At 37.8% G+C, this 14265-nt stretch overlaps 1 protein-coding gene across 1 annotated transcript in view; it reads right to left on the bottom strand.

Annotated features, from left to right (window-relative positions):
- LOC140142579 (bridge-like lipid transfer protein family member 1) overlaps window positions 1–14002 on the bottom strand; it is a 110253-nt gene extending 96251 nt beyond the window's left edge. The window contains exons 1-9 of the mRNA XM_072164575.1: window positions 13846–14002; window positions 8120–8433; window positions 7048–7126; window positions 6252–6316; window positions 4997–5225; window positions 3862–4093; window positions 3219–3409; window positions 1065–1265; window positions 67–223 (exon numbers count right to left, since the gene is read on the bottom strand). Coding sequence (XP_072020676.1) covers window positions 67–223; window positions 1065–1265; window positions 3219–3409; window positions 3862–4093; window positions 4997–5225; window positions 6252–6316; window positions 7048–7126; window positions 8120–8366 — 1401 coding nt within the window. The 5' untranslated portion in view covers window positions 8367–8433; window positions 13846–14002. The remainder of the gene's footprint in view (window positions 1–66; window positions 224–1064; window positions 1266–3218; window positions 3410–3861; window positions 4094–4996; window positions 5226–6251; window positions 6317–7047; window positions 7127–8119; window positions 8434–13845) is intronic.
- Window positions 14003–14265: the final 263 nt, after the last annotated feature.

The following is a 14265-nucleotide window of genomic DNA, read 5'->3' as shown; positions in this document are numbered from 1 at the left end:
TTGAAAATAAAATATTTGAAAAAAATTAGCTCCTTATCATAATAAAAACTATTTCTCATAATTTACCTTGTTTTGAGTGACGAGAATATCGATGGTAGCTACAGCTAAGATGTTGAGTCTGAAATTGAGACTTGAGAACTGCCTCTTGTCTCCTGGTAATGGTTTGGGGGAGATGTCATGTGTCTTGTACTCTTGTGGGAAGAAGAACCTATGTAATGCATCTCTGTCATATGTAAGCAAAAAGAACAAAGAAAAACATACATTTATTGTAAGAAGTGTTCCGTATCAATGTGGTTCGGACACAGTTCTCACACTTGCATTTGTACAATTCCAAAATTTGTTTATGACTACTTGTAGGATTGTAGGTCATTCTTAAGTTCCTAGCTGCAATCTTACTGGTTCTTAGCCGTGTCATATGTGATGATATAACACGGTTCAATAAGTGCGAGTTGACACGATACGTATACGGCGTATACTATACGCGCTATATGAACCAATGGGAGGTGCATAGCAACAACGGGACTGATCGATTCTAAGCCCTAAATAATTCCTTGTAAATTTCAGCAACGGTTTGTATGGACCTAAACAGGGTCAGAAAGTAGTAGAATATATCCTATACATACATGTACATTATTAGCCCACGGCCTATAACCTATATATGTGTACCATACCCCCATGTGACATCTAGCACCCAGTATGGCAGTGATTGATATTTTACATTGCCATCTATATCCCCATAAATACACCACCATTATTTCTCATTGTTGTTTAGCAGCCTGTGGCCATATGTGTACCTTACACCCATCTAGTACTCAGTACGGCAGTGAATGAAAGATTTTCTACATCGTCATCTATTTGTTGCCATATTGAATATGTCATACCTTAGTTACAGGTTCACACTTGGTTTGCACACCTGTTATCAACCCATTGACTTTGTGTTGTGATCATTTTGATTGAGGTTCCAACAGATAGCGTGAACCAGTCAACCTGGCAACAATGATTTTTAATATCACACTACGTACACCTGCAAATACTCTCATAAATACGCCACCATTATTTCTTACCGTTGCCTATCAGCCCATGGCCCATAACTAACATGTGTGCCTTTCCCACAAGTGACATCTAATGCCCAGTATGGCGGTGGAAGATCTTCAGCATTGCCATCGGTTCCCATGGGAGCGACTCCTGCCTCGTCTTGATAGTAATGCATGTACACCGTATTGGTTTGTAACACGGCAAAACCCTCACCCATGTAACGTGGAGGCCTGCAAATCAATACATAAAATTACTGAATAAATGCAAAATACAGATGTATACTTCTAGAAATAGTATATGACAAGAGCTGTTTTATTAAAGTCGTACAGTAATTTTGCAATCATGCACTTCACGTACAGTCAGGCACTAGCACCCTTCAACAATTTATCCTGCTGCCACTCAGATACATCAGCATCATTTCAACTAGAGCCCAATTAAGAACACCACCTCTTTACACATAGATTGCAATCACAGCTCTCTCTTATACGCTTAGGTGGATGTGGCAACTGGAGTAAAGCCCAAGTGCACACCATGCCTGTAGCGATTCAAATTCACCACCTCAAGCTACCTTGCGATATTGAATTACATAACGCCTCTACACCTTCTCTATGTACAGGGTGTATCAAAATGATTGGTACCGAAGACTTCTCATTTTTTGCCGAATTTTTTTACTATTTTTTGTGCCAGTTTGGGGTTAATTGTTTAAATATTTGTAATTATAGTAGTTTTATCTTCTCTAAGAATTTTAGATCATAAAGATAGCACATTCTATTCAGAAGTTACATGATTCTAAAGGAAAGTAGGTGTTTTTACACTTTTCATCGTAACGCTGGATCAGTAGCGCACCATTTTCAAAGCACTATTTTACCTTGTGAGGATGATATGTTGAAAATCATGGAAATGTTTAATATGTTCCTTGCCTATTTCTTCATTCATAATATATATTAATGTAATAATCAATATGTATTGCTTGAGAGTAATATTAGTGACTTGAATAATTTAGGTGGGGTGAAAGAAGTTTGTGTATCAACACCATCCAGGGCGTTAATTTAAATCGTATTTTTGAGATTACTAAGTAGATGGTGTGGCAGAATGGCTATAGACAGTGTAGACAGTGTAGGTTTAGTTTAGACCTGGTAAAAGTTATTGGAATGGCTCCACAGTATTCCACACTTCTGTGTGCATTCATAGTTAAGAATCACTGGTCGACACGAAGCTATGGAGAAGTGCAGATAAGATTTAGGAGACAGTTTCTAAGAGCAAGGCGTATCCCATGCAAACATGCTATAACTTGCAATGCTTCAAAATTTGATATGGGCAGTTACAGAATGGACCCATCCCAGTTGTTAAGTTATTTCAAGATAGGGCTTCACCTCACTGCCAGAGTCGTAAGGCAGGGACTTCAGGAACTATCTTTCTAAAAGCACGTGTAAAGCAATTTTATGTTATGTATACTGAGGTGAGATAATGAAGAGTATGTATGCAATAAATGGTTCAAGCAGTGAACCTATTCATCTTGTGTTGTGTAAGTCAAACCACGATTACGTCGATCTTCGTTTAAATGACAATAGCTCCCAGATGCACGAACCTATCAACTTCAGATTAATAGATCAATAAGTTAACATATGCCCCTTTCTATTTATAGTACAAAAACTATATTAATTAGCAATTTTATATTTTTAATATATTTTTGAAGATGTCACATAGCCCGGTACCAATCATTTTGATACACCCTGTAAAAGCATCATGAAATTGTTTGGATTGGTGAGCTTGCTTTAAGTTTGATAAAGATCCATGCAATGCATCGTCTTTAAATATTGGCATGTGTGAATGCTCACGATTTTGAAGATGCGTCCTATGAAATACGCTTGACATCATGAACTTGCTGAGACTAAAAATACTATAACATGACTTTTGATAAACATGCTAGTACTATAAAACCAAATATTCTAGGTAGGCAGGTGTACTGTAAAAGTGGTTATTTTTGCATGTGTAATGTTTCATGTTTCGCCGATTTTTAACCATTTCACTTGTTTTAAAATTCGCAATTTTGAGTCTTCTTACATAGACCTATACATAAAAAGAACATATTCGCATGTTTTTATTTTTTGTGGCAGCTGCATTGAGTGTGAAAATTAATGTACCGCAAAAATTTCCACTTTTACAGTATTTCCTACACTTACTCATCAACAACTCCTTCATATTTTGGACTTGGTGCAAACATGACCTTTAACCCCTCTCCATCACATTTGACCTCATGGGTATAACAGTCATAGGGTGTCTGTGTTGCCAAGGTTGTGTACACTGCATGGGCATCTTCCATACTGATGATAAGAACCGTTGGCGTTAGGTGGTTTCCAAATACAACTCTTCCCTGCGAGGGGAGGAATACAAATAACATTATATGAGATAAAGGTAGCCAGTGTATATGTGACCATCCACCACAACTTGGCGACTTCAGGGCTCAGTTGTGCTGGATGGTCACATATATAGTAGTCGGAGAAGGTTTCTATGTGGCCATGGTTGTATACAATGCATGGGCACATTCATAATCAAGACAAAAACTATATGTGCTAGGTGGTTTCCAAAAAAACACCTCTTTCCTGGGTGGGGGTATTACATCATGTGAGATATAATATTTTAAGTAAAATGTAAGGTTCCTTAAATTTGGTGTACTTTTAGCATCCATCACATATTATGTGAGTGATGTCAGCCTTGTCCAGATTATAATAAACCCTTGACGGCCTAAGAATAGCCTAAAATGAATCTTACCTGTTTTACTTGTTTTACAGCGCGCAAACCTACGCACATTGACCCAATACTTACACTATATATTTCCACTTTGATCACGCTGAAAAAGTCTCTCCAACTAAACCCACTCTCCTTATTGCCACTCATCTGACTGGTGCCACTACCAGCCGTGCCAGTTGTACCAGTTCCTGTGCCACTGCTGCCACCTCTGCTACTGCCAGTCCCGGTTGTTCCGGGGCCTCCCGTCGATGTCCCTGTACCGGTGGTGCTTGCGGGTTGTGATCCTGCAATGCCAAAACTTGGTTCCCTGGAATAACAAGAATTACCGTATATATTTGGAAAAATAATATATGAAGTGGTTTTGAACTACAAATGGGCTATTCCAGTTGAAATCCATACACCCTCTATGGAAGACATGACCTTAATCTTCTACACAGGGAGTGTGAATTTCAAATGTGGTAACCTAAATGAGTGGCTCCATTTGAAATCTGCATTCCATGTGTAGGAGATTAAGGTCATGCCTTCCACAGTGGGTGTATGGATTTCAACAGGAATAGCCTAATCTTTCCTTCCCATCATGCCTTAAACAAATCTCCTATAAAATATCAAAATGACATATTATGTCATTTTGAAAAGAATTAAGACAATTGCTTTGACTGTGTTTTGAGATAATGAGCTTGCAATATGCCTAATTGGTGAAGAGATTCATCAGATTTGTAAATAATTATATTAATTATATTTTTCATCTTACAAAACCAAAATATTTTGACACTGACCTGACAGTTTCATACATCATGGCCGACATATCAATCTGGAGTTGAAAAATTTGGTTTTGTAAGTTGAAAACTACAATATGCATAAATGTGACATGATCAAGCGGAATGAGTCACATGTCGGCAATTTTCAATTAGAAGTTTTTTACATAATTTTCTGGCAGTTTACGAATGCAGACATCTGGTTACTGAGTTATGAGCAATTTATTAATGGCTAAAAACAATATAAAACAAAAGAATTTGTACATTATTTTTGCCAATATCACAAAAACAATAATAGCGACATCCGACTCATTCCCCTTGATCATGTCACAAATGACTTTGTTGATATTCCATGATCAATGACCATCCTAATATGCAAATATAGCAATAATCCACATGTGATTTACAAAATTTCACCAATGCACCATGGGATGATATTCTGGTGTGCATCTTACTTTGTAACACTGCATTTATCCGCTCCAGTCAGACCACTCCCACTAGCGCTTCCTACAATACCACCACCACTGCCACTACTTGTGAATGAGCTTGATTCTGGGATGAGTGTTGGGTCCAATCCAAATGCTTTTTGTATGCTGTTGTACAGTGATGAGCGATTGAAGCAGTGGTACTCAAACCCATACAGAGTGATGTTTAGCCTGGTTACTAGCTCATGTGGGGAAATTTCTGTGAGAAAACAGACAAAGAGCAATTGCATTTTTGCTATGATCGAAGATAAAAATACTAGTTTGCGTCTGACGTCAAACTCAAGATTTGTTTACGAGTTGTTGTGATGATCAAAATTTCTGAACACAGCGGTAATTACAGCATGTCTTATGTTGATGTTGCACCTTTAAACATACAAACCATCTGAAAAGTTAGGTGATAGTAATCATGGTAATAGGAAACTTTCTTTCCTGAAGGCATCATGTCAACAATACCTGGAAAACTTTCTTTTTGCCTTGCAAAAGTACTGTAATTTTTCAACAGTTTCTGTGATTCCTTTTCCCTAATGAAAGCTCCAGATGAATCAACCTTCCTTTTACGTGCTAACCAATCAAGGGTCGTAGGGAGTTTAATTGACAGTGACATCAGATGCAAACTTGTCATTTTAATTCAGTTTCAGATTATACATGTGACATAATCTGATCCAATCAGACCAAACACAGTGCAATAATTAAATTTAGATTTAGATAGAAATTTAGGCAACAACTGGAATTTTGTAGTTCTCTACTTGCGCAAAATCCTCCACTTTGACTTTGTCAGACGACGAGGTATGACACACCACCATCAATCAGATGACTGATGAAAGCAACTTGAGTTACAAAATTTTAGTCCAGTATAATATTTAATCTCAAAAATAACATTTTAAACTACTGGATGAATAATCTACACCAAGATGTTGGGTGACAACCCTCTTTCTTTTTTCTTTCCCTAAGGGAACAAACCAAAAGATCGATGACGTCCTATGAACTTAACTAGTTTCGTTTCTCAGCCGACCCCCTCCCTCCCTGCCAGAAACTTAATAAAGAAATGTTGAAAATTTTGACATAATAATAATAATGACACATTCTTCAAACCAATGTTTTTGTACAAACGTAATCGAGTATTTTTACCCCCTCCCCCCTAAACGAAGCTAGTTTTGTTTATAGGACGTCATCAATCTTTTGGTTTGTTCCCTAAATCTGTGGCGTATTGTATATTTGTTATTACCTTGAAGTTCTTTGAGCGGATGAAATCGTCTCCACCACCTAAATATAAGAAGCCCGTCCTGCACTCTGTAGTAAACAAAAGTTATAAAGAACATTATTAAACAAAACTAGTATATAATATTACAATATACAGGGACATGCAGCTCTAGATGTTCTGTACAAAAGTGTTTGCCTAACTGATCAATCAGACCTATATTGGTAAATGATAATTATAAATTATTTTGTTCATAAAACAGCTCCAGGAATTCTTTCTTTAAAAGTGTTGATAATAATAAATTAAAGGAAATTTGGGAATAACTATCAAATACCCGTACCCTAACACTACCTAACCCCAGCACTAAATCCTAACTCTAAAACGCAAGGCATGGAGAGTATTCTATTTAGTTATTTCTTTATGCATCCTTTGGCCTATATCTCAGTGCTGTCTGCTAGCATATAGATGAGACCTGTTCTCATAAAATGAGCAGATAGTTGCCAGGGAATAATATGAGATATGGTTCACTAAACATACCAAAAAACCAAAGAATTCCTCTCTGAAATAATGACTTTTTTCGGAAAATAATCAGAATGCCATCAAATACAGCAACTTTGTTCTACTGCATGTATGCTACGATAATAATATTGGACTATTCTAGTTGAAATCCATACACCCCCTCAGGAAGACATGATCTTAATCTTCCACACAGGGAGTGTGAATTTCATTTCAAATGGGTTACCTATGGGCAACTCCATTTGAAATATACACTCTCTGTGTGGGAGATTAAGGTCAAATATCCAAAAGATAAATTAATACTTACCTTACAGAGAAGTCTGGAGTAATGAAAGCCACGTCACGAAACATAAGTTTGCCAGACAACACTGAAAAGGATATGGATCCTGGAAATAAAGAAAGAAGGGTAAGCATAAATGATATGCTCATGGATAAACTGAAGGACAATTAATATGTTGTTCTAACCTGGTCAACTGATCCCAAGGCTGTAGAGTATAACCAATAGAGAGCACATTCAAACGTGTGCTTTCTTTAGGATTTGCAAATCAAAAACATAACATTGTTTTTAGTTATTCCAAGGGATGCACACCATACCTCATGGATCTTTTTCTTAGTTTGTATATTGATATTATCATATTCTTAGTCAGTGGCTATGGTTTAGCTTGTTAGCGCTGAATTTCATTGGTGTCTGCATGCCGTCTATCACACGGTAGACGGCAGCAATCGCATCGTCACAGAAGACACTTGTCGAATCCAGAGTATGTAGCGCGTCCTATAATATGTGTTAAAACAAGATCACAGATCGCGGATTGCTAAATAAAACAGTGTTTGGTTATTAAAATAATATGTAACTGCATGACTAAGAATGAGAATAAGCGATAGGAATTTTTGTTTTTACTATCCTCTACCTTGTGATAGACGACAGGCAGGTCCAATATTTTTTATTGTAGTGGATACTACTCAAAATATTGGACCTGCCTGTCGTGTATCACACCGTAGAGGAAAGTAAAAACAAAAATTCCTGTTGTTTATTCTCTAATTGATCTATATCAATGAGAAATGAAACCTGACCATTTAAGCCTCTAACTTTTCCCACAACAGCAATTTGAAATTGAGGGTGGTCGGCATAAAAATGGGTCATCACGCAAAAGTCAGATTTTAGGGGTCATATCTCCCAAACTACACCTCTTATACATGTAACACTGAGTGATAGTATGCTATTCTTTTTTTTTTATGGGTGTACATTTCAAATGTGCACATATTTTAAGACATCATCCTCTAAACATAATTATAGGGCCTACAAAATTGGGGAAAATGTCATTTTAACCATATTTCGAGGGAGGGACATCTCTTCTCGGAAACTAACATGGACCACTCACCTACATGAATGTAGCCTTCTTTCACAAATCTGTTGGCAACCTTAGTGGTAATAAAACCCCACACTCTGGTGTGATAAAAACTTAAGAACAGCATCCATACCACACAGAAGAACACACAAAGCACAGGGAAGAGAAAGATGTCAGCAAATTCTTGGAATTTATCCATAAAACTGGTCCCTCCTCCTCCTCCTCCACCAGTTGTGATGGTGGATATTGTGGTGGTTGCATAACTTATGTTGGCTGCCATGGTGGGATGTCGTGCAGTGTCAGGTGACTTTAATATAACAAGCTCCTGTATTACATTGCAATGTGTCCTGAAAATGATAATGAAATGGGGTAATTAATGAATTTATGAAGATACTACGTAAAGATAGTAAGTAAAAAAGGAAAAGAAAAACTATGAACAAGGGTTTAAATTGAGTGTTTGTTAAAATCCCTATCACATAAAGTATTCGGATTTTGTCCAAAACAACTTTAATTGACCCTTTGCAAGGTTCCTCTATCTTACTACCAAAACAAGCTTCTCCCTGCAAATGCATGCGCACGAAGTGCATTTTGGTGTTTTGGTGTTAATATCAATGTGGCTGAGGGCTTTGCAAAGAGTGTATACAGTGACTCAAACATGCTATTGAAAGGCTTTGCGAGTAGAATCTTGTTTTTGAGATTGACTGAATCTAGTCTATACTAGGCATCAGGTAAATCCAGGAATCGCATTCACCGGAATCGCATGCAGACTGCAGGTACCATTGAACCATGACATGTGTTGCAATATGGATGGTGGAGGCTGATACTCTAGCTGAAATTCTTGTAGAGCGCCATGTGTCGAAGATTGGGGGGAAAATAGAACAAAAGACAGTCCGTATTGCGTACGGTACATTGTCTGCAGTTTATTCATGACTTCAGCAATTTGACCTTGATGTCCATAAATCTTATTTGTCAGGTTTTTTTCACTGTGTTCATTCAATTTTTAAAAGTGATTTGGTAGAGATTTGGTAGTGATTTGGTAGAGGTTTGGTAGAGATTTGCATCTCATGAATGCACTCTCATAAATTATAAACTGCCCAGTGTTTTATATAATAGCTTGTGTCTGAGGCTGTGGGATGTATAACAGCGTGTGCGACTGTGCATGCATAACATTGAAGTGAATCCAACTATGCCAAATTTGACTCTTGCTGCTGTATGATGCAAAATGTGACTTCCATATCTCTGTTTTCCCCATCGAAACATCATGTCAAGGCATTGTGGGAAATTCCCAGACCTTTTGCCGGAAATGTGCAAGGCATTGTGGGACATTACCAGGCCTGTACACATTGTGCACTATTTTTTCGGGTTGCCAGATAAAAATGATGTTCGGAAAAGAATTGCCCCGTGAGCAGGCTTCCTGTTAGTGTGCGTCATTGCGTCCAGTATTTTGCGTCCATGTCACATGCATGTGGACACAGACAAAACTTCGAAGTTTAATCATTAATTGATGATAAAAACAAGAAATTTTTATTCTTTTATATTTTTAAGATAATAAAAGCCCCAAAATGTTGGCCCACCTGCTAAGAATTGAAGTAAATTCTGCAATACATGTATGTGTAAATGCAACGTCAGGAAACGATCGCTGTTTGATGGGGAAGCCCTGATTGATTTGTTTACAAGCAAGCATGCTGGACTGACGACATGCCGCTAACGTGTGGTTAATGTTTATTTAATTATTTATCACAACCTGACAATATTCAGTTTTTAATGTTTTAAGTTTATTTTCTCATAAATAATCTACGTTTCCTTTATTAGTATTATTGTTACGATGAATAAATGCAATTTTAAAGACAAAATCCAAATGATAACCTTTTTTTGTATTATTTGTGGCAGCGCATGTTTTAGCTTCATAGCATCAACAACACGTTAATTTTTTTTAAAAGAAATGCGGAAGTAAAAGTACAAAAATTTGCTAAAGATTGACAGACTTTGCGCATGTTTTTGCAGTTGTTTCGGACCAAAAATGAGAAAAATTATCATAGCGAATGCAGATGGAATATCACGGCGAAAATGCACTTTTATTTTATTTTAATCAACATTTGATGAGGTGTAGACCCGGGGTATGTGTGTATCGTGAATTTCAGATGGACGCACAAAAATCTGTCTGGACGCAAGTTTTTGCAAACTTGTCAGCAAACTTGCGTCACTACGGACGCACATTTTTAAAACCTTAACGGGAACCCTGCCCTTGAGACCACTGCACTATCACCCAACTAGTGCCGGCCATGAGTTGTTTTATTTGGCAAAAGGGAATAATCCATAATTGTGCCTGTCATACTTCAAAAAGGCTAATGTCATGTCAATTAGGAGTTATTAAACTTAAAGGCGAGTTTTATTTCTTTGGAATCCCTCAGGGAATTACTGCAATAACAAACTCACTCATGGGCCATACATATCATGTATGGTAGTGCTTTTCAGTACCGTACCCAGTTTTCCATCCATGGTGACTGTAGGAACCCATGGATTCGATTAAGGGTGTGAGTGAGTCCCGGGAATTCGAGTCCCGCCCGATAATTTAAAAAAAAAAAAAAAAATTAAAAAATAAATTTTTTGTTCAAAGTTTTTTTTGGGTTTTGTAGTGTCTCTGGACCTAGACCTAAATGCTAGGATCATGGTTGACCTAAAAAAAAAATTGAATTTTGCACATTGTTTTGTGTTTTTAATATGAAAATTGATACATAGTTTTCATGTCATACTCTATTAATGATATCAAAATGCATTACATGAAAACTATATTTATTTATTTATTTATTTATTTTTTGTTTGCAATTTGGTACCGGTTACCCGCGCCGAAAAATACGCCGGGTACCGGGCACAAAATTACCGAAAATCACACCCTTAGATTTGATTCACATATTTGATGCTAGAGTACCTTGCTATCATTCAGCATTGACATTTTTTGCAACAGATGTTATTTGTTCATTGTGTTGAAATGTTGAAATTTGGATGAAAGAAGAGCAATGTTTGTTAATTTTAAAGATATTAACCAATCAATTAAACCTGGATGCTAACAATTCTGCCGACATGTCATTTAAGCAACTTTTTCGGGCACTATGCCCGTCGTGATCGGCACGGCATTGTACTTCTGAATTTCCATTGCTTTACATGGTGTCACTCTTCACCGATCCTGCGATTCGGACGCGTTTTGAGATAGCTTCAAGTTCTATCATCCTACCTAGATCATCACGTCACATCCATCGTCGGTTATCAATGGCCTGGATTGGGGATAGACTTTTCAATCAACATTGATTATTACACAGTCAAGAATAGGCACCGTCATTTTTGTATTATGATCCCTCCCAGTCTCCCAAAACATCAAAAGCGTTGCACTTTTACTTATTTAAGACTGTCCTTTTTCATATAAGGCAGACAAAGTAGGGCCAAGCTAAATAGAAATGGTCAAATTTTGGCAAAATATCTCTCTGTGTAATCCTATGCAAGTCCATTCGTCGAATTATGGAAATTGACCTCAATCAGTGTCCGAAATAAGGAAAATATAGAGGTTGTCCCGAGGACAACCAGAGCATAAATTCTGCTTGTCCTCAAAACATTGGTTGTCCCCAAAATGTGTCATATATTTAAGAGGTAAAATATCGTGGTTGTCCAGAGGATAAGTACATATCTCAATATGGTTGTCCCCAGTGATTTTTGGACAAGAGGATAAGTGCTTATTTCGAACACTGACCTCAATCAATGACGTCATGGACGTAGATGACCTGAATTCAGAAATATTGGGTTTTTGTACGTACAAAATTTAATCTAAAATGTTTTACAATAATTAAAACAAATATAAAAAATATATTAGTATATTGTATAAATTAATTATTTAGTATTTTTAATGTCATGATCAACATGCAACATTATGACAATATTAAGAAAATTAATAATAATTACGTCAATCTTTCCGATATGTCAGAGGTCAAAGTGTCCCAAAACACGTTAGAGGTTAGAATGGCGATTGGTCTAGTGCCGTAGAGTCATATGGGCCTGGGGCATATGGGCACGTATTTTTCACTGAAATTTCTCCGTAATGAGAATTCATTTTATTTTGTGAAGTAGCTGGATATATTAATGACTTTCTCTGGAACACCTGTGAATACCTGGAAATACACTATATGTCAGTAAACTTAATGGCGAGCGGTCCGAATTTTGAGCCATACAAGTTTACGTGGCGCGTGGTGAACTAATGCACATGTACATGTACGGTGAGCAAATTTGTGGCTTGATCCCGGGGCGGGGGCTTGCCTTGATTTCTCGAGCAAGTTATGCATGCATTTTGAAGTTGATTTCGATTGTTGTGCATTGTACATTTGTACCCGGATCACTGTGTATGCTCTGTGTTGGGCAGTCCACTCGCATTGACTCGTATATTCTGTCGGTCCGTGCCACGTCACTTCCGGTTGATGATGCGACTCAAATTTGAGTGAAAACAAGTCCTTGGTTCGATTTTTTCTTGATGATTTCTGTCATTGGTGTTGTGTATATTTCGATCACAAATAGTCAGTGGAATCAAACAAGTTTCTAAGTTTTCAGAGTGGAAGTTACTTACTTGATTTATCGTTTTATATAATGACAAACCGACAATTAAAGTAGGTATGCTAGGTGAATTCAAATTTGCCATCAAACTGCATCATTTTACATATCAAATTAAAGCCCTTGAGTAAAGAAAGCCAAAACTGAAAACATTTTTGTCATAGCACTTTCCGTAACAAAGTTACGTCTTGTCAAAGATTGACTTTCATCAAAAAGATTCTGCTAGCAAAATTCCCCAAAACGGCATTTAGGGGTGTTTCTAGATCTTAGTCTCATGGCGATAGCAGCTTTTTTTAATGGAACTGCTATCAAAATCCCTCTACAATTCCATGTGCGACTTGATTATCACCCTAAAAATCATATATTTGGGTCACGTGAAGTATAGCAAACATATTTATGTAGGTTTCCTTCACCGACCTATTCTCGAAAAAAATTGAAATTTCTATGTAAATATGCATTGTGTTTGGGCCCCGGTCTCGGCGAATTTCGCTGACTAGCAAATGTGTTAACTAAGGTTTGCCTGGGATACCTAATTAAAGTACAGACCATGGTCGAGTGTAGACTAATTCCAATCAGCCGTCTACACTTCGCATGTACTGTGTATGCTTCGTAGTGACGACTGATTATCTTACAGCCAATAGCATGACGGACTTCTGAAAACTATTCAATGCGACTTCAGTTGTGCGCCGTAGCGCGACTGACTAGCGGCGCCCACGTACTGCGTCGCTGTACCGCGCCGCTGTGACAAAATCGCGCTCTGAACTTCTAAAAACAACAATCTCGGTCAAAAGGTCAATTTGGACACAACTGCGCATGCTCTATGCCACAGGAATCCTGTTGCAAAATCCGTCACTTTTTTTTCCATGTAGTTTTCTCAGTCGTCAATCCAGACGGTCACGGTTGACGACTGAGCTGAGGGCAGCAGTCTAGGTCGAGTGTTGTTTTTTCCGAAATTGACAATCACCACTCCAGTCTGGAGTGACTAGTCTCCTTCACAGCCGGTTTCTGTCGTTCATTACAAACCGTGAGCCACGTGAAGCTTGGGCCCAAGACTAGAAGCTGGACCGACAGAATACATATCTGACGTGTACGACAGATCTGCCGAATTCAGCAGGCCTGTCGGCGTCGATGCTAATGAAACAACGTTCAAACAAAACACGTATTCTTACCCAAATATCACATTGCTGCTTTGAAATTGGAAATAATATTTTCCTCCATGTACCTGACAAACACTGGTATTGATCACATAACTTCTACATTGTTCTGCACTCTGCAGGAATGTTTTGAATGTTCGGAAACTCCCACTTTTGTCATGTTTGTGTACAAATCCTGTGTCGCCGATCAATCGATGACCAATTATTGAAACAATCTCGGTCAAAAGGTCAATTTGGACACAACTGTGCATGCTCTATGCCACAGGAATCCTGTTGCAAAATCCGTCACTTTTTTTCCATGTAGTTTTCTCAGTCGTCAATCCAGACGGTCACGGTTGACGACTGAGCTGAGGGCAGCAGTCTAGGTCGAGTGTTGTTTTTTCCGAAATTGACGATCACCACTCCAGTCTAGAGTGACTAGTCTCCTTCACAGCC

The sequence above is a fragment of the Amphiura filiformis genome, chromosome 2 (genome assembly GCF_039555335.1).
Source record: "Amphiura filiformis chromosome 2, Afil_fr2py, whole genome shotgun sequence".
In the NCBI taxonomy this organism is placed as follows: Eukaryota; Metazoa; Echinodermata; class Ophiuroidea; order Amphilepidida; family Amphiuridae; genus Amphiura; species Amphiura filiformis.
The sequence above is the reverse complement of the archived record's forward strand: the minus strand, read 5'-3'. Positions and strand labels throughout refer to the sequence as shown.